The 24,356-nt window shown below is 41.8% G+C and overlaps 1 protein-coding gene across 1 annotated transcript in view; it reads left to right on the top strand.

Annotated features, from left to right (window-relative positions):
- USH2A (usherin) overlaps positions 1 to 24,356 on the top strand; it is an 837,143-nt gene that overhangs the window by 630,004 nt on the left and 182,783 nt on the right. Inside the window, 5 exon segments of the mRNA XM_021064292.1 lie at positions 3,861 to 4,065; positions 9,577 to 9,774; positions 10,287 to 10,441; positions 13,476 to 13,497; positions 13,500 to 13,673. Coding sequence (XP_020919951.1) covers positions 3,861 to 4,065; positions 9,577 to 9,774; positions 10,287 to 10,441; positions 13,476 to 13,497; positions 13,500 to 13,673 — 754 coding nt within the window.

Below are 24,356 nucleotides of genomic sequence, written 5' to 3'. Positions count from 1 at the left end.
AGTGTCATAGGTAAGATTCCATTTGGCTTCCTGAAGACTTCTTTCCTGGAATCTTTTAATTCGAGCTCCATTCTGGAGCAGCTCACTCTGGGATGTCTCTACGGCCATCCCAGCTCATCTTCCTGATGTCATCGGTTTGGGAATCCCTGTCACTCCTCCTCTGTGATGGCCTCCCTGCATTCTGAACCTCAGTTTTCCCTCTTTGTCACCCTACCTCCTCCTTCTTTTTTTTTTTTTTTTTTTTTTGTCTTTTTAGGGCTGCACCCACGGCATATAGAGGTTCCCAGGCTAGGGGTCAAATCAGAGCTGTAGCCGCCAGCCTACACCACAGCTCATGGCAACGCTGAATCCCTAACCCACTGAGAGAGGCCAGGGATCAAACCTGTGTCCTTATGGATGCTAGTCAGATTCGTTTCTGCTGAGCCATGGCAGGAACTCCGACCCTACCTCCTTCTTTTGAGGCATTAGCCCCCTGGTTACAGGGGCACGAAAAGGAAATTTTTTGAGAGCTTGGTGTCTGAAATTATTGTAATGCCACCTTCCTATTAGATCTATAGCTTGATTTACTATACACGTCAATGTTAAAAATGATTTCTCCTCTGCATTTTGACGGTATTTCTGCATTTTAAAATTTTCTTCGCTGTTGTGACTCCCCTTTCTTTGAAGGTAACCACGATGTTTTTCCCATGACAGCTCTTAAGACATCCTCTTTATGCTGCTTTTCTAAAATTTCATGGCAGTGTGCTTCTATAGGTGTTAATATCATCATCATTAATACTCAGCATCATATACTTTTGTGGACTTCTTCAGAGTGGAGTCTCATGGCCTTCACTTCTAAGGAATGCTACTTTGTTATTTATTGGATAAGTTGCTCCCTCTTTTTTCCTCTGTTTTTGCTGATCAGTTGGGTGTTGGACTTCCTAAACTGATATTTGAACTGATATTTTAAATTTTTCTTCCCATTTCTTGTCTATTGATTAACCCTCATTTTTGCAGCATGATGAGATATTACCTTAACTTTAAGTTTCCACCTTTCTATTGATTTCTTGTGGGGTTCTTTATCTTTTTTTTTTTAGTTTTTAAGAACTCTCTCTTGTTTGCTGATTTGATGCACCTCCTAGAAGAATGGCAATAAAGGCACAAATAAACTAATGGGACCTAATCAAACTCAAAAGCTTTTGCACAGCAAAGGAAATCAGTAAGAACATGAAAAGACAACCCACAGAATGGGAGAAAAATCTTTGCCAATGAGGCAATAGACAAGGGCCTAATCTCCAAAATACACAACTCATACAACTCAACAGCAACAACAAATAACAACCCAATTGAAAAATGGGCAGAAGACCTCAGTAGAGAATTTTCCAAAGAAGCAATACAGGTGACCAGGGCACAATTTTACCCAGTATTTCTCCACAGCAAAAGAGAGCTCCTCAGCTTCCCAAACCCTCGCACGTATTTCTTGGCCACAGCCCGCTGAGCCAATGCCACATACCTTAGGGTTTCGTTGATGTTAGGGCAGCATCCAGCTTCAACCTACTAATTTATGTTTCTGCTGGAACACACTGGATGGCGCTGAGGTGAAAACAGACATATTCACGCATGGGGTGGGTTAACAGAAGGGATTTTTCTTAAACTTTTCATGTGACAGCCTGCTGTGAGTTAGCAGCTCTTCTCCAAGCACATTGCAGGAACCCCAGTCCCTCCCATCTCGTGGGGCTTCATGGTGGCGAAAGGGAAAGACGGTTGATGGCCCATGCACAGGTCCACCCGTGTGTGGAACGTATCTCTTCCTGCACCAGCCACACAAACATTTCCACACTCAAGGCTCCTTCTTTTGTGGCCAGACTTGAAAATCTAGTCTTTCCAGGAAAAAAATAAAAGGCAAAAATGAGCATCACTAGGCACATAGCCTTGTCTCTACCACATTCATCCACTTCCCAGCTTCCAGAAATGTGTGTTGATCCCTTTCTGTTTCCTTGGCTTTTCTATATTCCTTTACTGTCATTGGGTTGGGCTTTCAGAGAAAATGAAAATAAATGCACATGTTTAAATGGAAATCCAACTAGAGTCTTCTGATGTAGTTTTATTTTGATTATCTTGGGGAGAATAATTTAACTTATTTTACATAAGGGAGAGATTGGATGAAGATCAATTGTAAATAGCAAAAGTTATTTTAAATGTTATGCTACCTCTATAAAGAAAAGGTGAAGTAGAACTTTGCATTATAAGATTATTGCCTAATTTGGGGAGTTCCCTGGTAGCCTAGAATCTGGTGTTGTCACTGCTGTGGCAAGGATCAGTGCTGTGGCGAGGGTTCGGGAATTTTTGTATACTGTGGGCACAGCCCAAAAAAAAAAAAGAATATTCCCTTATTTGTATCTCTTATTATTTGGAATGATGAAGTATTTCATTTTCTGAAATTAGAGCCTACTAGTACTTATCAACAGCTAAAAAAAGTCTAGGAGTTCCCATTGTGGCGCAGTGGTTAACGAATCCGACTAGGAATCATGAGGTTGCAGGTTCGGTCCCTGGCCTTGCTCAGTGGGTTGAGGATCCGGTGTTGCTGTGAGCTGTGATGTAGGTTGTTGCAGAGGCAGCTCGGATCCCGCGTTGCTGTGGCTCCGGTGTAGGCCGATGGCTACAGCTCTGATTCGACCCCTAGCCTGGGAACCTCTACATGCCACAGAAGCAGCCCTAGAAAAGGCAAAAAGACAAAAAAAAAAACAAAACAAACAAACAAAAAAAACTAGAGATTCACCCAAGAAAATGCTTATAAATACAAATAATAGCTATTATAATTAGTTTATGCAATATTTAGATTTTCTAAAAACTTGCATGCAGAATACTTCTTATTAGCCCAAGAGCACAAAAGTACAGATTCTCAAATATCATATTCTTTATTTTCTCTGAAACTCCATTAGGAAAGTGTCAAAATACTAATAATAATATAATGACTACTGTTATTATTTATAGCGTAGCCACCAAGTGTAAGACATTTACGCACTATCTCATTTGAGTCACGGAACAAACCCTGCACAGTGAATTGAATTTCCTGTCTCTCCTGGAAGAAGCTGAAACTTTGAGCACATAAGAAACTTGTTCAAGGTCACAGCCCTAGGAAGGGACAAAACTGGACTTTGAATCTAAACCTGTGTTATTTCAAATTAACGTCTCTTTCTAGTATATAGACTGCCTTCATTTCTTATTGTGAATTTTTTTTACTTATAATTATTTTTTTAATAGTTATTTCCCCAATACAATTTTTTCTACTGTACAGCATAGTGACCCAGTGAGACATACATGTACACATTCTATTTTCACACATTATCACGCTCCATCATAAGTGACCTGACATAGTTCCCAGTGCTACACAGCAGGATCTCATTGCTAATCCATTCCAAAGGCAATAGTTTGTATCTATTAACCCCAAGCTCCCCAACCACCCCACTCCCTCCCCCTCCCCCTTGGCAACCACAGTTTATTCTTCAAGTCCATGATTTTCTTGTCTATGGAAAGGTTCGTTTGTGCCTTGTATTAGATTCCAGATATAAGTGATATCATATGGCATTTGTCTTTCTCTTTCTGACTTCCTTCACTTGGTATGAGAGTCTCTATTTCCATCCATGTTGCTGCAAATGGAATTATTTCGTTCTTTTTTATGGCTGAGTAGTATTCCATTGTGTATATATACCACATCTTCCTAATCCAATCGTCTGTCACTTATGCATTTTGAGATGTTCATTCAGGAACTAAGCAGAAAAAAATTTCATTTGAAAGTTGTAGAAACCTACCGCACACCTGTCTAAATGAAAGTTTTAAATGCCCTCCCCCACCCCCCTCCTCCCTTCCATGTGACTTAGGAAACCCAGGCGTGCAGGACCGTCTGCCCAGCATCCATGGAAGCCACAGCACACTGCGGCAGGTGCACCTTCAACTCTACCAGCCACCTTTGTACTGTGATCAGAGGATCTCACAATTCCATCGGGAAGGAATCAGGTGAAGAAATCTGCTCATCCACTGAAGAGACCGTTCACACGGGAGGTGTCAACACACTTGCCTTCACAGGTAACAGAAAGGGAGCCACCTGCCCATGTTCCAAAGGGGAGGTGAAAAGCTGAGGAAAATGCAGATTTATTTCACTCTGACCTCATCTCCCTCCTTAACCTAATATCAATTAATTCCATCATATGTGGGAGCCAGCTAGTTACCACCTAATGAAAGGCACAGCTGGATCTGCTCAAAGTTAGTAGTTTTTAAATTTTCAAAGTCTAACTTTTATATTTTTTGATTTTTAGGACCACAATCACGGCATATAGAGGTTCCCAGGCTAAGGGTCCAATCTAAACTGTAGCTGCTGGCCTCCACCATAGCCGAAGCAACATAGGATCCAAGCCCCATGTGCAACCTACATCACAGCGCACGGCAACGCCGGATCCTTAAGCCACTGAGCGAGGCTGGGGATCAAACCCACGTCTTCATGGATACTAGTCAGGTTCATTACTGCTGAGCCACGACGGGAACTCCCTCAAAGTCTAACTTAAACAAGGATGCATGCTATTTTCAATTGAGCCTATAGAGAAATGAAGAACAGAGAAATAATTTAGTTGTGTGCCCTTTTATGGTATATCCCATTATTTTTCAATAAGCCCAATTTTCATTCTCAAAAGCTAAGTGAAAGCTTTCAGTAAATGCCATGAATGAATGTTGTTCTTCTTGCAAGCAGAAAAGAGGTAATTTCTGATTGCTACGACCTGGCAGCATCCTTATGAGAGAAGGAAGACCACTTAATATAAAGTCAGTATCCCTTTCCTGATCCTGGATCTGGGTCCAGAGACTCTGCTCTCCTGAAACCTGAAACAGCCATCATTTTGGGAACAATAACCTTTGTGGGCGTTGAAAATATCAACTTCCAAGCCCCATCTTGGCCCTACTGGATTAGTAGAAAATAGTGATTCTCAGAGTTTCCATCATGGCTCAGCTGTTAATGAGCCCAACTAATATCCATGAGGATGCAGGTTCTGTCCGTGGCCTCACTCAGTGAGTTAAGATGTGGCTCAGATCTGGTGTTGCTGTGGCTGTGGCTTAGGCCAGCAGCTGCAGCTCCAATTCAACCCCTAGCCTGAGAACTTCCATATGCTGCAGGGGCAGCCCTAAAAGGACCGAAAAAAAAAAAAAATAGTGATTCTCAGGCTTGGCTAAGTCATGTGAAAGACACTGTAAATTTTTGGGTCACCTCCAAAATCATTCTGCTATTAAATTTTTGTTATTCATCTATTTCTGTAAGTCCCTACATAGCATGTTTCTGGTGGCTTTTTTTGAAGAATTAAGTGTAACTGTGTGTGTACACACACCTCTTATCTAGGGTCAAATAGAATACAGTGAAGTGACATAATTCAGGCAAGCTAAGATTAAACAAACAGCTACTCTATCCCTCATGACCCATCCTCGGCCTCACCATCGGGGGATGGGTGATAACAGCAAACCCTGAGAAGGAAAATAGGAAGGCAGGATTCTGGGGTGCCAAGAAGGAGACCAGGGAGGGGAGGAAGATACGTTTACTGAGTCCTATGAACTTCCAAGATTGTGCTAAGTGTCTGAACACCTTACTTTAATTTGCCCAGAAGTCATAGAAACAGATTAAGTGATGAGGAAACGGAGGGTCAGACCTGCCAAAGTCACGTCGTGTGAATGTCAGGTTCAGATGATGTCATCTTGAGCAACAGCAGATGGAGAAGCGTCCACGTGGTGTGGGAGCTCCTTTCAGAGTGCTCCAGGCATCCCTCATGCTGCTCCTCCCACCCGAAATGTTCTTCTTAAGCATCAAATTCAAGGCCAAGGTCAGGATTCCTGTCCGCAGGGCAGGCTTCCCAAGTCAGCCCCTCTCTCCTTTGTGCTCCCATGACACGTCATCACGCCATTCCCCACTTCCACCACGTGCCATAGGCATCCGGAAACCTGTCTCATCGCTCCTTCTAGATTGGAATATCCATGTGAATAGAACAGTCCTATTTAACTTTACCTTATTTATGGATTTAATACACCGTAACAAACAAAAAAAGAAATTTTATTGAAATGCCTTTAATTAGAAAAGCCTCAGATGAGAGTTCCCTGGTGGCCTAGCAGTTGAGGCTCCAGCATTATCCCTGCTGTGGCTCCGGTCACTGCTGTGGCACAGGTTCAGTCCGTGGCCCAGGAAATTCCATGAACTGCAGGCATGGCCCACTCTGCCCCCCTCAAAAAAAATAGAGCCTCAGGAGAGAAGACAGTTGGACCCCTAATCTCCACCCACTGAGTTATATTTAAGTCATGAACCCTCAATTAAAAATTTCCGTTTCCTTCTAAGAGAGTTCTCTACTTTCATCTGCCTTTTGTAATCAAGATGCTGATTTTGAAGGGTTTTTAAGACATCGTTGCAATAGGCGCCTACAGAAGAGAATAAATATTTTCACCTACAGATAGAATATTGTGAGGGCTTTTAACAACCATATCTCAGATTATCTTGCCTACCAGATAGCCCTATGAATTGAATATGAAAAATAAGAATATTTTATTTTTCATGAAAAGAATGAAGCCCTCAAGTGGTGCTAAAGCAAATTCCCTTGAGACCAATTTAGACTAAAAAGTCAGCCTTTTTTAGAAAATGAAAATTAAAAGCTAACACTACCAGTGCTGACCAAAATGTATTCATTCATAAAATCATTTACTTATCAAAAAATACATATTAAATCCTTACTAGTAACCAGTCAGTATTCGAGGACCAGTAACTATGGAAACAAATAGGAATTCCCATCAGGAATTTGAGGCTGATGTGAAGAGAGGGAAACAAATATATAATTTTACAGTAATGTGAGAAATGAAGTATAAAGTTCTATGACAGAGGAAAGCGTAGGATGCTTTTGCAGAGTGTGGCAAGGACACCTGCAATAGACTGTAGAAGTTAAGACATCCAGAAGGATACTGTGCCTGAGCTGAGACCTAAAAGATGGGTTGGAGCCTGTCACGTTCAGGGAGGCTAGGCCAGCCAGAGAGCAACGTGTACACGGAGTTCCCATCGTGGCTCAGCCAGTTAAGGACCCAACATCGTCTCTGAGGATGCGGGTTGGATCCCTGGCCTTGCTCAGTGGATTAAGGATCCGGCATTGCCACAAGCTGCAGCATAGGTCGCAGGTGCAGCTTGGATCTGGTGTAGCTGTGGCTGTGGTGTAGGACCCCCGCCCAGAACTTCCATATGCCACAGGCACAACCAAAAAAAAAAGCAAGATGTACAAAGCACAGGAAGCAAGAGGAAGCCCTGCAAGTCTGAAAGACAACAGCAGGTACCTTGATCTGGATACAGTGGATGTAATTGAGAGAACGTGATGGAGATGAGGCCACGGAACAGGGGTCAGACTGCAGAGGCCTCTTGTACCACACAAAAGAGTTTGTTTTTACACAGCAAAGAGAGGATTGTAAAGCTTTTCAAGCAGTGGAGTCACATAATTATTATTATGGAAGGATTACCCTGTCAGCTAAAAAAAAAAAAGATTGAAGATAAATATGTATGGGACACTTCAGCAATTAGCAGGTAAATACGGAACATACATACTCCAAAACCCAAAACTCTCTGTTATTAGGAATATTAGCCCCAATAAAATGATTTATAGATAACAACTTAAAATAAGAGTTGGAAATTCTGGCCAAAAAAAAAAAAAAAAAAAAATGCAAAGAAAAACAAGCTCTGAGAAATGAGAGGAGGTGATTGAGGAAAAGGCAAAATTTCAACCAATGATTCCTCATGTGTCAAGCAAAAAAAAAAAATGCTTTTGTGGGCTGGGGACATCTTTCAAAGACCAGGCCTCATAGGAACATGCAGAAAAACGATAAGATATGAGAGCGTCAAAAGAAGAATGAACTACAGTAAGGCATGACTAGGAATGACGTGTGGAGAGTTGCCACAGCGACACTTAGAGATGGGACTTGGGCTTGAAGGGGACAGAATCATAGTCACAAAGAGCAGTCTGCTACAACAAAGAGATTCGAAAGCAGAGTCACCATCCATGGGTCAGTGGACGGTCTGGGCAGCTCAGCCCCGCACGGTCATTCAGGATCTGGGTTCCTTGCCATGCTTCTGAGGGGTGCAGCCCGAGCTGTGACAACACCCTCGTTCCAGCCTCAGAAGGGGTCAGAATGCCAATGGAAGGCGAATGATTTTCTCTTTAGAAGGAGGCATAAGGCGCCTATATCACGTCCATTCACCTCCCATTGGCGAGATCAGTCACGTGACTACACCAAACTGCAAAAACAACTGGGAGCTGTAGACTCTGGCCCAGAGGTCCCTGGCGGGGGCGGAAGGGCAATCTGGGTGCCCACGTGGTCATCACAGGTACCAAGCAGCAGCTACCCCCTCCCAGACAGAATTACATGTGCATAGCGATGTACGTTTTATGAAGTTCTGCCACACAACTTAATTGCATGTTATTTTCATACAAATTCCATAAAATAGCCAGAGCGAGGTTTATTGTAAGGAGATGGCATGTAAGGAGCATGTTGTCGGATAACCCAAGTGGATGGAACCGGGAATTCACCCCGCATCCAATGGAGATAGAGCAGGTGGCCCAGCACCCAAGGAGGACCTCTTCTGATCCTCCCATCTGAGAAAGAGTCATCCAGAAACCACCACACAAACCACACGTGCACATATTCAAAATTCACAGAATGAATTAAGTGGAAAGGAGACTCAGGTAAGGAGATTTTCAAGGAATGTTTTGGTAGGTGTTGACTTCTGAAGTTACTAACGCTTAAAACTGAACTAAGACATTTGGGCCACCGTTGGGTCACACGAATGATGATCTAATAAAACTTTCGTCAGACCAAAAATCTCAGCAGGTGGGTTTTACTGTTTTAATCAGATGGGCTGGGTTAGGTTTGGGTTTCAGTTCTACTTTGGTGGGAGAAAGAATGAAATATATATAGTACAGTATAAACAGTAAATACAGTGGAAAGTGAATTCATTTTTATTCACCATTGGTACCACAATTAGCTAAGGTTCAAGTCCTAAATTTCGTAACACTACATTATAATTCATATAATAATCTCATAAAAGAATATCTATAATTTAATAATTGGTAAAATTATAAATAATTCTATTAAATACAAATTGTATTAAAATATAAAAATTTATAAAATAAAATTATATTCTATTTATAAAGTAAAAATTATATTACATAAAATTATAATAATTACACGGTGAAAGAATGTTGCCAAGCTTGTCTCATACAGAAGTAAAGAGATCATGAACTTGGGAAGCGTTAACATCTAATGTACATGAGTCAAGGGCTTTTATTTTTCAGTCATTTTCATGCTTCTCTATTCAGAAAAATGAATTCTCTCCTATATAATTGCAGACCTCTGCACCGAGTAAATACTTACACTGTTTTTTATGACTTAGAAAGTAAAGATATTAGAATTTTGTTTTCACCCAATGAGATGAGAACATTAAGCATTTCCTGTTACATGTTTAAGGTTCTGATATTCATTTTCAATATGGTGGTTAAAAAAAATTTTTTCTTTTAGCGTATCTGATTTCTGTCTCTCCAGATGTGAACCTGGAGCCGTACGTGACATATGAGTACAGGATTTCTGCATGGAACAGCTATGGACCAGGATTCAGCCGGGCAGTCAGGACCAGAACAAAAGAAGACCTGCCTGAGGGTGTGAGTCCCCCCAGGTGGACCAGAGCAGAGCATCTCGATGACGCAATAGTCTTACACTGGAGGAAACCTGTCCAATCAAATGGTATGAAGCTATTTTGAAAAGTGAAAAAACATAACCCCGTAAATGCATAAGCAAAGTGAGATGAGTGTAGTCTACATTTAATTGGCGGGCATCTCACCACCAGAAAGTATTTCCTGAGACAGGGGACTGTAAGGATGTGCCAGTGAATGATTCATTTGTGAAACAGCCCTCACGAATCTTTAGCCAAAAAATATGATTTAACTTGAATCCCAGCACATACCCAAGCTGCTCTCAAGCAAGCAAAGCATGTGAAGGGAAAGCAAAATCATTTTGAAAGTAAGTGTTTGGTAGTGAGAAGGAATGAACAAGGGATGCTGATCATTTGTGTCGACTCCATCTCCTCTGTAAGAGCAAGTGTAATTAAGCACACAGCAGTGTAATAGCAAAAGGAAAATTAAATAATGCTGTTTTGTCTCCTTTCTTCAGAACCCTAAGCCATCTCATTTGTTTCCAAATAGTTAGAGGGAGGAGCTGACACCCAAATTCAGGGCTTTCTCTGCCTCTTTTTTTAGGTCCCATTATTTACTACATCCTTCTCCGAAATGGAATTGAATGTTTTCGAGGAACAGCGTTAAGCTTCTCTGATACAAAAGGAATTCAACCTTTTCAGGAATATTCATACCAGCTGAAAGCTTGCACGGTGGCTGGCTGCACCACCAGCAGCAAGGTAAGAAGAGTTTGCCTAAACTCTAGACAGAATTATTCGGTGTTACGAAGGCTCAGGTTGTGAGTAATTTTTCCAAAGACAGAAAACTACATCCGCCCCAATAAAGCAGGGTGTTCATGTAGCCTCTTACCTGAGTACCAAGACTTCAGCCCGAAAGGGGAGATCACTGGAGGGAGATTTATTCAAATATCAATGTTTCATTAATCGAAAGAGACAAGAAGAAAACTTGAACCAATGTTATCCTCTTAATCCACTTTTCCTCCACCAAATCATTTTAGGTGGTCTTTTGTAAATCCATAGTAAATCTCAAACCATTTCTCAGTTTAAAAAACTGAGAAATCCTATTTAAATATCATTTCAACAAAAATTGCCTGCTCTTGAGAAACAGGGAAAAGGGCAAAGGAGCCTGAAGTAGAAAATAAAATGGTTCCAAGACTTCGGGAACAACCTTGACAGGAAATAATGAAGATCTGAATTTACACAGCAGGAGTCAGAATGGAGAATGTCAGAAAGATGCCCGGGACAAGGTCTACAGGACTCAGTGGTCAGCTGTATGTCAGGGAATAAAAGGACAGTTCCTGGTGTTTTCAAGATGTCTGGCTTGACCAATGTGTCACTTATGGTGCCATTCTGGAAGCAAATCAAAAAACAAAAGAGGAAAAGTTAAAAGTCAAGAGTAAGGTTAACATTTTAAAGCTTTTAAAAATATATTTAAGAGGGGGAGCAGAGAGAAGAATGGTGGAAGAAAATATTATTTGGCACTTTAAGTGAAAATGTCTAGTCAGCAGCTGAATTAAGTGTTGTCTTTCTCTGACTTCACTGAGCATAATATCACCTGTTTGTGGAATCTAATAAAAAAGGATGCAAAGGAACTTGTTAAAAAACAGAAACAAACTCACCAATCAAAAAACCAATCTTTCTCTTTCTGACTTACTTCACTCAGTATGAGAGTCTCTAGTTCCATCCATGTTGCTGCATATGGCACTATTCTTTCTTTTTTATGGCTGAGTAGTATTCCACTTTTGGAATGGATTCGAAATGAGATCCTGCTCTGTAGCACTGAGAACTATGTCTAGTCACTTATCAATGGAGCATGATAATGGGAGAAAAAAGAATGTGTACATGTATGTATCACTGGGTCCCCATGCTGTACAGTAGAAAAAGAAATCGTATTGGGGAAATAACAATAAAAAAATATTAAAAAAAAAAACCAATCTTATGGTTACCATAGGTGAAACCATTTAGGGGAGGGAAGAATTGGGAGGGTGGGACTAACACATCCATACTCCTATAAAAAGCAGATGATTGATGAGATCCTACTATATAGCACAGAAAAATCTATTCAATAATCTCTAATAACCTATATGGGAATAAAGAAAAAAGAATGAATATATTTATATGTAAGACTGAGTCACTTTGCTGTACACTTGAAACTAATATAATATCGTAAATCAACTATACCACAATGAATTAATTTTTTTTAAGTGGCCATTCCCATTATGGCTCAGTGGATTAAGAACCTGACATAGTGTCTATGAGGATGTGGGTTCAATCCCTGGCCTAGGTCAATGGATTAAGGATCTGGTGTTGCCAGAATCCAGGCATAGGTTGCAGATGTAACTCAGATCTGGTATTGCCAGGACTGTGGTGTAGGCTGGCAGCTGCAGCTTCAATTTGACCCCTAGCCTGGGAATGTCCATATACCACAGGTGTGGCCATAAAAAGAAAAGGAAAAAGAAACAAAAGTAACTGAAAGGAGTTCCCTGGTGGCTTAGCAAGGTAAGGATCTGCAGTCGTCGCTGCTGTGGCTCTGGTTACAGCTGTTGCGTGGGTTCAATTCCTGGCCCAGGAACTTCCACGTGCTGTGGGTGTGGCCCCCCAGAAAATGACTGAAATTTGCTGGAAAAATCTATGAAGGAAGTTGAAGCAGGGAGTGTGAATGTGATCGTGCAAGAGGAATAGTGACAAAACCAGAAGACCGTCAATGATCAGCCACCTTGGGGATGCTACCAAGAATGAGGAAAAGGAAGAAACAGACAATGAAGGAAGAACATAAAGAAAGAGCCATTTCACAGATGCCGAGCTGGACAGAGGAAACCCCATCTTCATATGGTTCCAACTCGAGAACAGCAGCATCTTCACACACTGTGCAAGAACCAGCCACTGCAAAACGTTCAGTCAGACCCGGCAGCCTCAGCACATGTGAGCAGCTTCGTATTCCCCAGACCCTGGAAGCATCTCTGAGTTGAGCGCACCACCCTCCAGACAGATGGCACCTGATCGGCCCAATCACAAGACACCATCAGAACGGTCCTAGAGCCATGCCCGTGCTTTTCCTATAGCACAGCTATGCAGATGCCACAATAATTGGTGGAAAAGTGAAGGCGGAGTTAATTCTGTGAGAGAGCAAAGGCAGCCAGTGTTCATCCAAAATGTATTTTGACTGCGTTGACTGAATAACTGGCTCGTGGATCCCTTTTTTCTGCTCACTTGATTCTCTTTCTAGAACATCGGTGCAAACACTGTAAACTCATCCTGGGTAACACAGGAAGAGTACAGAAAAGGCGGCCCGTTTATACTCTAAAAGGCATGTTATATGCAAGCAAGTTCGGATGTGGGTTTTGCTCCAAATTTACTGGTGCTTAAAATGTACAAAATCAGGCTGTTAAAATGCAAAGACACCAACGGGCCATATGGAAGAGTTATCAAGAGTTGTCTAGGAAGACAGCCTGCCAGCCAGATTTCACTTGTTTAAACTGAGGGCTGCACTCTGCCGTCAACGTTGTCGTTGGAGCTGTTGTGATAAATGGTAGTCTCAGGGTTCTGTAATGTATTCAAGGTCAGATTTCATTGTTTGAATAGGATGGGAGGGAAAAAGATGTCTTCAAAGGGGGAGGGGGGCTGATTTCGCCAAGCCCCGCTAATGATAAGCCAGGCCAGACCACAACATTTGAAAACAAAAGCGACCTCCCCTTTGATCGGAATACCTAGCGTCGTGTTCCGATAAGGGGCTGGTTAATTTCTGTGTTCTCAGGTAGTGGCAGCTACGACCCGAGGAGCCCGCAGCTCGTCCCTCCGCCCACCGTCACCGCCCCCAGTGCCGAGGCGCTGCACGTGAGCTGGGAAGTCCCTCCGGAGCCAAATGGCATCATTAAAGAGTACCAGCTCTGGCAGGTTGGGAAAGGACTCATCTACACTGACACCACTGACAGGAGGCAGCATACGATCACAGGTGAGAATGGAAAAAAAAAAAAAAAAAAAACAGGAAAACCTACCTGCTGTAAGAGGCTGTCATTGTGGTTGGGGCACCCAGCATCCCTCGAGCGTGCGTTTGATATATGAGGTCACTCCGAAAGGACGTGTTCCCTTGACATATGGTCAGCTTCCACTTACCCCTGCTAATAGAAGAGCCCACACTGGCAGCAATAAGCCACCACAGCAGATAACTTCAGAAATAATTTCTATTTGGCTTAGATATGCCTTATGTGTAGGGTTTTTCGCATCAGTACCGTTTTCTTTTCTTTTTTTTTTTTTTTTTCCCGACAAACAGTAAGATGCATTTTCATTCCCCAAGGATATCCTCAGAGAGAATGGGACTAGGATAGCCAAGAATGTACTGGAAGGCAGGAGAAAAAATCAGCCAGAGACTGACATTTATCTACTGAATGGGGAATTAATACACAGAATAGTTGACAGTTGACTGGTTATGACAAGTTGTTGTGGTTCTTCTTATTAACATGAATTCGTAGTAGTTGTATTATTTTTTGCTTATTATAACATGTATTATAATTAACTTTAATAATATAATAACACTACAGTGTAATAGTAGAGTGTCAGATAATTACTACTGGTGATTATAATAATAATTAACATGTTTTAGTTTGAATGTCATTTCTGAAAAGAAGAGAACCGTTTTTGGGCTGAGCCAGTCTAGAACAGTTTTTCTAATGCACCGTCTTATCCCCTTATTTTATTTGCATCACATGCCTCTCGCTGACTGCATGTTTGGGTTTTGTTTTGTGTGTGTGTGTGTGTTTTGGTTTTGGGTTGTCTTATTGTTTGTTTTTGTCTTTTTATGTCTCCCTCCACTGGAATGTAAGCTCCAGGGTCACAGAGACCTTTTCTACCTGGTTTAATACTATAACTTTAGCACTTAGAACAATCCATGTGCCACCAGTAGGTGCTAAATACATGTTTGAGGAATAAGAGGATTTACTATGCGCCAAATGCTGTCCTAAGCCCTGGGCACGTGCTGTCTCATTTGATCTTCATCACAAACTTATGAGGAAGTTAGAGACTCATGCCCATTCGTTCTAGAAAAAAAGAATAATTCAAGAAAGTAAAGTAACTTAGTTCATTACCTTAGAGCTACAGAATCATTCCAAACAGTTGCATAAGTTTGTTTAGATTCTGAGAACACAGGCAAGAGTTTATCAACTTTTGCTCTTTCCCAAATGCCAGGAGCCTCCTCCACACCCCCCAGGGCTCCTGAGTGTTTTCCTTTCTTTGGACTCTGCTTGGCAGAGGGCACAGGTACCCGTGACAGTGAAACTCATATAAAAGGGAAGAAAGACCTGGAAAAGCATGCCTGATTTTTCTTTAGAGGAGGCCCAGGCCATGCCACACAGGTAGAAAAATAAATTCACGGTGATTTGCTCTTAACTCCACACACAAGCAGACACTTGCTGACAGATGTACCCTGTTTTCCAAAAGGGCCATAAGCCTGCAAAAGGTGCTTAATAAATATTTGCAGACTAGCACATTGCAATCCTGATCTGAAGATCCTGAGCTAAACCCATGATAATGGCTATGGGCGAAAGCCCTCATCAATTTAGATTATCAAATGTGTTCCTTCTGTCCTGTTTCACTAAAAATGCAAATCATCATAAGCAATTGGCATGATGTTGTTTTACAAAATAAAAACTGGGAGTTCCCGTCATGGCGCAGTGGTTAACAAATCTGACTAGGAACCATGAGGTTGCGGGTTTGATCCCTGCCCTTGCTCAGTGGGTTAACAATCCGGCGTTGCCGTGAGCTGTGGTGTAGGTCGCAGACGCGGCTCAGATCCCGAGTTGCTGTGGCTCTGGCATAGGCCAGTGGCTACAGCTCCGATTCAACCCCTAGCCTGGGAACCTCCATATACCGTGGGGGTGCGGCCCAAGAAAAGGCAAAAAAGACAATAAATAAATAAATAAATAAATAAATAAATAAATAAATAAATAAAACAAAATAAAAACTGTACATGGTGCCTTATAATTCTAAAGAACCATTTGCATTTTACCTCCTGTGATGCTCACCACATCCGCATCAGATGAGTGAAGGATTTTTGCTGCTGTTGTGGTTTGGCCGTATCCTCAGCATGTGGAAGTTCCCAGGCCAGGGATGGAACCTGGGCCACAGCATCAGCCCGAGCCGCTGCAGGGGCAATGCCAGATCCTTAGCCCACTGAGCCACAAAAGAACTCCATGAGGGATGTCTTTAATGTCCACATTTGAAAGACGAAGGTGAAAACTGGCCTACTCGAGGTGCCCAAGGCATTCACTGCCTCCTTCTATAAGGAAATCAGAATACCATTTTGCTCAAAAAAAAAAAAAAAAATGTGTAGCCTGCTTGCTGTGTTGTGTTCTAGAGAGTATATTAAGTGCTTTAAACTAAGATTGCTGTTCTTAAGACGCTCCCAGTAATAGGCAACACTGCAAAGAATAACTTGTGTAATGAGGCTCCAGCAGAACTCCATACAGGATGGAGCAGCAGAAAATCAAAAGAAGGACTTGGATTGCAATGGAATGTTAATTATAGACATTTGAAAGCCAAGTTAAGGCACATTAAGACGTGGTAGCAATAAGTTTCACAGTACACCGGGATACAAGGATAAAGAATTCTTGGAGTTCCCATCCTGGCTCAGTGGTTAACGACTCTGACTAGGAACCATGAGGTTGCAGGTTTGATCCCTGCCCTTGCTCAGTGGGTTAACAATCCGGCGTTGCCGTGAGCTGTGGTGTAGGTTGCAGAGGTGGCTTGGATCCCGACTTGCTGTGGCTGTGGTGTAGGCTGGTGGCTATGGCTCTAATTAGACCTCTAGCCTGGGAATCTCCATATGCTACAAGAGCAGCCCTAGAAAAGACAAAAAAAAAAAAAAAAAAAAGAAAGAAAGAAAAAAGAATTCTCTTCCTTCAGATTCTGTCACAGCACAGGCTTTGAACTATTGCCAGCTGTACTAGTTTGCATTTTTTTAGAAACCAGCATTTTTATGTGCCATCAGACTAAATTCAACAGTGATGTTCAAACCAACAGAATGGGTAGCCTCCTTCATTATAACATACTTGCCAAGATTTTTCCTTAAACACCTCCACTCCGCCAGCTTTTCCTTGTATTGTCATGTTTTAACGGATGTCTCATGTCAAAGGGGATTTCACACCGATAACGTAGTGCCAGAATTCCCCCTTTACTAGGATAAATATTTCAGTTTCGCCACCGAATTTTACTTCTTATAAGATTATAAAATGGAAAAAAAAATCTGTTAGAATTCATTTGGTCCATTCCTCTGTACTATTTTCAACAGATTTAGAGAGCACTTCACTGGGGCAATACAGCGCTACCGAGGGATTTCTTTGTTAGATGAGGAACTGAACCTTCATTCAACAAAACCTTCCCAAGTACAGAGTCTCCTGTCCGCAGTTCCTAGGGGACGGGAATGGTGCCTGGCATTTGATCATCTGAAAGCCGAAATCTGTGTGATGTTCATGCATTTGATCTGCCAGGGAAAAATTCAGTTCCACGGTTAGCTGACTGACCAAATTCAGTCCGGAATATTTGGCGATGTAAATGACTGTCTTATTGAGTCCATGGAATGAACTAAAATGATCAAATTCATTTCCCATGCCATCTCGAATGGTTGATCAAAGAGCTGCCTGAACCCCTGGAGATAAAGGTTTTGATTTTCCTGTCATTTGCCAAAACCCTAAGTCACAGCTGGGCAGTAATGAAGCAGCAGCCCAGGTCATCCCGGAGCCCCAGCATCTCGGTCCTTAGCCCCGACAGAAGGGAGAGCAGAGCGGGCACCTAGCCTCAGCCCCCTTGTCTCCAGGCTTATTTTTAATTACCTCAAAGCTTTAGAAACATGATCCCATAAATGCTTTGTGGGAATAGTGGCAAATGCACTCATCATGTGAAATCCATAAATTGCTTATAATCCTCTCAAGATGTTAAAAAAAAAAAAAGCATTAAGTAATTGAAGACAGGAAGTCCTCAGTTAATTATTTAGAGGTGTTATCAATGCTTTAAGTAAACTGAAGCGTTTTCTGTTATCTCACTGAGCTCAATACCGTAGGGATGAAGGGCTAACAGCCATCATCTTCTCATATTCGCTAATGCAAACAGCGCGTGGCAGCTTGTCAATAACAGACCTTTTCCTATCATTTATTAGGAGACATCCACCCTCCTGCACAGAACAATTGGGATGTCAGTTTCAGCATTGTTTCACTTTGGGTTACTTTTGCCTCCTCCGTGTGCCCGCTGATGTGGGTGTTGGGATAGAGGAGAGAGGGGGAAGGATTAACTAAATAATTAGGGCCACTGAGAACAAAATGAATTAATCATGTCCTCTTTAGCAACAGACATGATAAGGGCTTCGGGGTCTCTTAGTGCTGGGGGAAATGTTTTCAAAATAATTCATGAAAAGTTGCTCACCCTTTCATTTCACTGAAAGGGGAAGAATTGTCAGCATTAAATTAACAAGGAGAGAAGAATTTGCCTTCCTTTTTCATCCTGATAGAAGCTCATGAAAACCTCCTGTACTAAATGGCACAAATCCTAACAAGGCTGGTTGTAGCAGAAAATGTATGACTAATGTCCTGAAAGAGGTATCATACACTTTTGAAAAAAAAAGAGAACGTAATTTGACCATCAACATCGCAAAATGTGACATTTTTATTTGAGGATTTTACATTTAAATAACTTTACCATGGGCTTTGCTCTCGTGGTATCTCTCATTCTTTATTCAGTATCCTTTTTCTGGTCTCTGTTCTTCAGTGAGGAGTTAAAACTTTTTAAGGACCGAGGCAACAGCTTCCTGTTTGCTGTTGTGTCACCTAGACTGTGATCTATGAAGTACCTACCATATATCAAGTGTTTGAAAATCTTTGTGGAATGAATAAATGTTAACAAGGAAACTAGTATCTAACAGACTAGATTCCCTATTGGTTGGATATAAAAATCACCATCAAACACATCTAAGACTCAGGCAGCATGGCCTATATCATTTGCAGGGCCCTGTGTTCAAAATCATTCCGAATTTTAAGACGATCAAAACTGATTGAAACACAGGACCTTCTAAGCATGAGCACTTGAGTGACTACATAGCTTGCAGGCCTGTGAAGCCCATGAAGCCCGTGAAGCCTGGTCTCTGGCAATCTGGATTTATCAGCAGTATAATTCTTTAATGGGAGTAGATCAGAGGAAAACTAGGATGGCCAATCATGTCCTTTGAACTGCTGTGGGAGCCTCTGTTGTGGTGTGTGATGCTCTGGGCTGCATTTCCCCCACTTGCCACGTGACCACTGACCACCAAGCCTCAGATCTGTGGAAATAGGTGAGAATTCATTTTATTTTCATTTTTCAAATTGCAAGGAAATTTTTGAGCCTGAATGCTTGTGCCCCCAAATAGCATAATATCAACCATGATTTCTTCCTTCCTTTTACCATTCTTACAGACATAATATTAGAGCCAAAGAACTACATGCAACCGTTGCCTAGACACCTGTATTTAAAGAAAAAAAAAAATTTCCCCGGAATACCAGATATTCCAAGGTACTCTTCCGGGATAGTCACTACTTCTGTTTAGTCCCCAAAATTCTAGCCAACTCCTTTCCTTTCTGGGATATGCCCTTTTGTGGAGAATCTGAACAACATCAGACTTCGCTGCTGCCTGATGCCATGTTTTGTTCTAGAGGAGAAAGTTATGCTTGCAAAGGTACAGGAAAGACACTTTGGTCTAGTATAACACCAAACTCCAGGGAAGAAAAACATTTACTAAAGTAGTATCTCAAAGATCAAAAATGTCTTTTCTTGGACAGTCTAATAATGATCTTAATATGAATATGTTTGGAGAGTTGGCCAAAGATGTAACTTTCTCAGGAGTGCTTCTTGGGATGAATCTGATCACTCTGACATGAGGGGGAGGAGCCTAATCCATGGTCTAGAATTTCACATAAAATGCAGAATTAAGAATGCAAATAAGCTTGTCGCTAGTAGTCAGAACTGAAAGTCTTGAAGCTATTTCACTGGCATTTTCAAATGCAAGAGCCTTGTGTTTGGATGGTCTGATGTCCAGTTCACATGGGGTATCAAATGAATTCTCACTTCAAAGCATTGACATAAGAAATGGTCAGCACCCATGACTGTTCTCAAAGAGGCAAGAAACTGGCTTGACTAATTGGGATGGAGAGCTGCTGAGGCTCTACTGGATGGTACTATCAAGGAAAAGAGACACAAGGAGTTCCCTGGTAGCTCAGTGGGTTGTGGACGTGACAATGTCACTGCTGTGACTCAAATCAGTGCTGTGTTGCAGGTTTAATCCCTGGCCCTGGAACTTCTTCATGCTGTGAGCATGGCCAAAAAAGGAAAAAAGAGAAGGAGCTCCTAAAATATTTCTCAATTAAATTTTGTGACACAAATTTAAATGCACCTTAGATGTCTCTAAAGTGAGTCCATGTTGTCTTGGTGTATCTGTTTTGATCATCCACATTTTCACATAGATTAGTCTCAAGTAGAACCCTGGCGTAGCTCTGTTCATCACAGCCAAGGTTGCCTGCCCGTGGATGCCAGAAGTTCCTAGGAATGTCCACGAGTAGAGATGCTCTAGGCTGCGGGGGAGGGAGATGCGGAGACTTAGTGAGATCCCAGGCAGGTGGGAGGGTCTTTTCCAGAAACAAGACTCGATGCCCTGGTTCAGGTGGGCCAGGGCAAACATCCAGTTTGGGTGGACTGGTGCCGGGACAGGTAACCTTCCCACAGGGTGTACACTACTTGGTAACCACCTAACAAAAACTTGTAATTCAGTCCTCTCAGCACTTTAATCATTAATCAAGTTGACCGAGGAAGTTGTGAACTTACCTATTCTTTAGGACTATTGGGTAATTTTTAAGAAAAGAACAGGTGAGGAGTTCCCATCGTGGCGCAGCAGAAACGAATCCGACTAGGAACCATGAGGTCGTGGGTTCGATCCCTGGCCTCACTCATTGGTTAAGGATTCGGTGTTGCCATGAGCTGTGGTAGGTCGAAGACACGGCTCAGATCTAGTGTTGCTGTGGCTCTGATGTAGGCCGGGAGCAACAGCTCTGATTAGACTCCTAACCTGGGGACCTCCATATGCTGCAGGTATGGCCCTAAAAAGACAGAAGACAAAAAAAGAGAAAAAGAAAAAGAACAGGTGATACTCTAGAATAACTGGATGAATGTCTTGAAGTGGCACGTGCTATCAGAAATTATAATGGACAAAATGCTTTTTTTCTGACTATCTGGAGATTAAAAAATTAAAAACAAGCTGTTCTTCTAGAGTACATTCAAGGTAACTTACACAGTTATGGGCTTTGTTTTCCAAATCATGTTTTCATGATCCACAGGCAGACTTTTTGGCGATCTCTTTTTAACACATATTTACTCTTGAAAGGAGTGTTACCTGCAAGTGTAATTGTAATGAGTTTGGTTATAGTATATGCTTCTTTCCTTTAAAAGAGAACAGGATTCCCTGTAGGGAAATTCAGGTAATTTGTAGCCACAGTAATCTCCACTACACTGAAATGTTAAATACTTGGCTTTTCTCCATGCATTTGCCTTTCTCTGCGCTCCAGCTTCTATTTCTTACTCTTTTAATTCCGTGCTGAGCCCTTGAATGATGTTTTCTTTGCTCCTTCTACTCTTCAACTTTAGGATTAAGTTACAGTCTGAACGGTTCCTTGGAGACGTCTCTTTATTTCCCTCTTCTCATCCTGATCCATTCATGAGTAGTTTTCAATTCGTGTGCCCTTTGCATTGCCTGTTGCTAATATTTCATACATGTCTCATTTTAAGGACTACCAACAGGGGCTTCCTTAAAATGACAGCAAATTCTACTTGAAATGTGTTGATTTTATGGAGTTTTACAGAGTCACAGACATGAAAGTCATCCAGTTCATGTAAATCGTCTATGCCTCGTGGCAGCCCGTGCTTTCCTTACAGACTGTTTGAACCAAGCCTCTTGGTTACCAGCCCTCTCACAATTGGACAAAGACAAGACCTGAGACATAGAATATAGAACATTATGGATTCATCTATTTCCCTCCCTCACATCAGCCCGTGGTCCAATTAGGCCTTCTGCACTCCTATCGCCCACACTTTACAGATGTGGAAACCAAGACGCCGCCTCCAAAAACTCTTGTAAAGAAAAGACTCTACGTCTATGGACCATTCTCTTTAGCTACTACCCTCACTGCAAATATCCTCAAGCTTCTTTTTTTTTTGGTCTTTTGAGGGCCACACCTGAAGCATTTGGAGTTTACCAGGCTAGGGGTCCAATCGGAGCTGTAGCTGCCGGCCTACACCACAGCTACAGCAACGCCAGATCCTTAACCCACTGAGTGAGGCCAGGGATCGAACCCGAAACCTCATGGATCCTCGTCAGATTTCGTTTCCGCTGCGCCACGATGGGAACTCCCAAATATCCTCAATCTGCTTATCAATCTTAATTCACCTCTATGATGACATTGTCCCTTCTTTTTCTAAGACCCATCCTAAAATGTCCTTCAAAAGTCTGAAGCCATGGCACTGGGAACTCTATCCAGTCACTTATGATGGAGTGCGATGGAGGATAATGTGAGAAAAAGAATTGTATATATGTATGTGTGACTGGGTCACCTTGCTGTACGCTAGAAAACTGACAGAACACTGTAAACCAACTATAATGGAAAAAAATTCAACTCATTAAGAAAAAGTCTAAAACCAGGCCAGCCAACATAAAATAGAGGAAGAGAGTTGAACCTTTCTTTTATTAGAATATTTCAGAGAAAAATCAAGTATTGCTTCAGTTTTAGTAGATACACTTAAGTCTGACCTTCAGGAAAAAATTAGAAAATGTTTATTGTTCATAAATTAATTTCTGTTATTATTTTAATAATAACATGCAACTAAAGAAGAATCTCCTACTCAGATAGACACATGGGCGGGGGAGAAGATTATGAGAAGAATCTGTTTGGTCAGATCACACTTGTGATGGATACACGGACATCACAGCGTCACAGCCTTGCCATCCTTACTGCCATCATCACCTTGCCATCATCGCCTTGCCATCATAGCCTTGCCATCTTTACTGCCATCTTAGCCTTGCCATCATAGCCTTGCCATCCTTACTGCCATCATAGCCTTGCCATCATAGTCCTGCCATCATAGCCTTGCCATCATCGCCTTGCCATCATAGCCTTGCCATTCTTACTGCTATCATAGCCTTGCCATCATCGCCTTGCCATCATCGCCTTGCCATCATAGCCTTGCCATTCTTACTGCTATCATAGCCTTGCCATCATCGCCTTGCCATCATCGCCTTGCCATCATCGCCTGCCATCCTTACTGCCATCATAGCCTTGCCATCCTTACTGCCATCATAGCCTTGCCATCATCACCTTGCCATCATAGCCTTGCCTAAGCACTTCTGTGCTTTTGGTCTTCCTTAAACAATATTTCACAAACATTGGACACATCAAATCGGCACTATGGGAGAAAAATGATTTTAAAGAAAAACTCAAAGATATGATTCTTACTCTCAAAGGGCTTACATTCTAAGACATTCAGATAAAACGGTGTTATAAGGGTCAAGACCCCCTTTTTCAGAAGTGGCAGAAAAGGAGGGGATATCTTCAGGCTGAATCAGCCACAGCTGTCTTTGACCTTCTCTCTTGGATATTTCCTTCCATTTCTCTTGAGCTCTATATTTTATAATCTTCAGCATTTTCCCATAAGGTTTTATCAAACATATAAGGCTTGGATATGGCTTAGCTCTTTCATCATACCCCTCGTCTGTAAATCAGGTAAATATCAACATTATGTAAATCCTCCATAGCAACCAAATGGAAGATTATAATCAAATAAGTATCCGCATCTTATCATTAAATTGATAAGGGAACACGAAGGCCTTTGAATCTGAATCCTGGAGCAGCTCCGGCTGCAGAACACGATGGCTTTAGCCGAGAACCCAGACTTCTGCTCGGATTCTGAATGAACCAGTTAATTTTTTCATGCACTTAACGAGCACCTACTTTGGACCTGGTCACTATTCAAAGGACAGTTGTCGGCAAAACACTGTCCTTGCCTTTGAAGAGCTAACATCATGGAGGGAGAGACAAACAATAATCAGACATATAATAAAATGTCAGATACTGTTGAAGGTGATGAAAGAAGAAGTAATTTCAGGGGATAAAAAGTGCTACTTTTATCTTTTAAAATGTAGCATTTGCACAGATCTGCCTACAGTGACAGAGCAACACACAAATGTCTCTGGATGAAGAGTCGCTTCACCAAAAGAACAGAAATGTGAACACACAGGTGAAAATTCATGAAAAATAAGCGTAGGAAGTGTTGGATCCATGTCATAACTTAGTGCAATTATTTGGCGTAGAGATTAAGTCCTATTCTTTTTTTAAGAAAATGTTTTTAAAGCTTTGACATTGTTTGAGTTTTCCCAAGACTCAAGGCAAAAGGCGTTAGCCTTGATATACTCCTTGTTGAATGCTGCTGAGTCTTAAGGTGGCTCTTGCTAGAAGAAAGTACTGCTCTAAGTAACCCATCCCATCTTCTCAACAGCCTTGGAAGCTCGATGCAGTGATTCCCTCTTTTACAGACCCGTAGATCAAGGCCGAGTGGAGCTAAGTAACTCCTCCAAGGTCAT

The sequence above is a fragment of the Sus scrofa genome, chromosome 10 (assembly GCF_000003025.6).
Source record: "Sus scrofa isolate TJ Tabasco breed Duroc chromosome 10, Sscrofa11.1, whole genome shotgun sequence".
Classification (NCBI taxonomy): Eukaryota; Metazoa; Chordata; class Mammalia; order Artiodactyla; family Suidae; genus Sus; species Sus scrofa.
The sequence above is the reverse complement of the archived record's forward strand: the minus strand, read 5'-3'. Positions and strand labels throughout refer to the sequence as shown.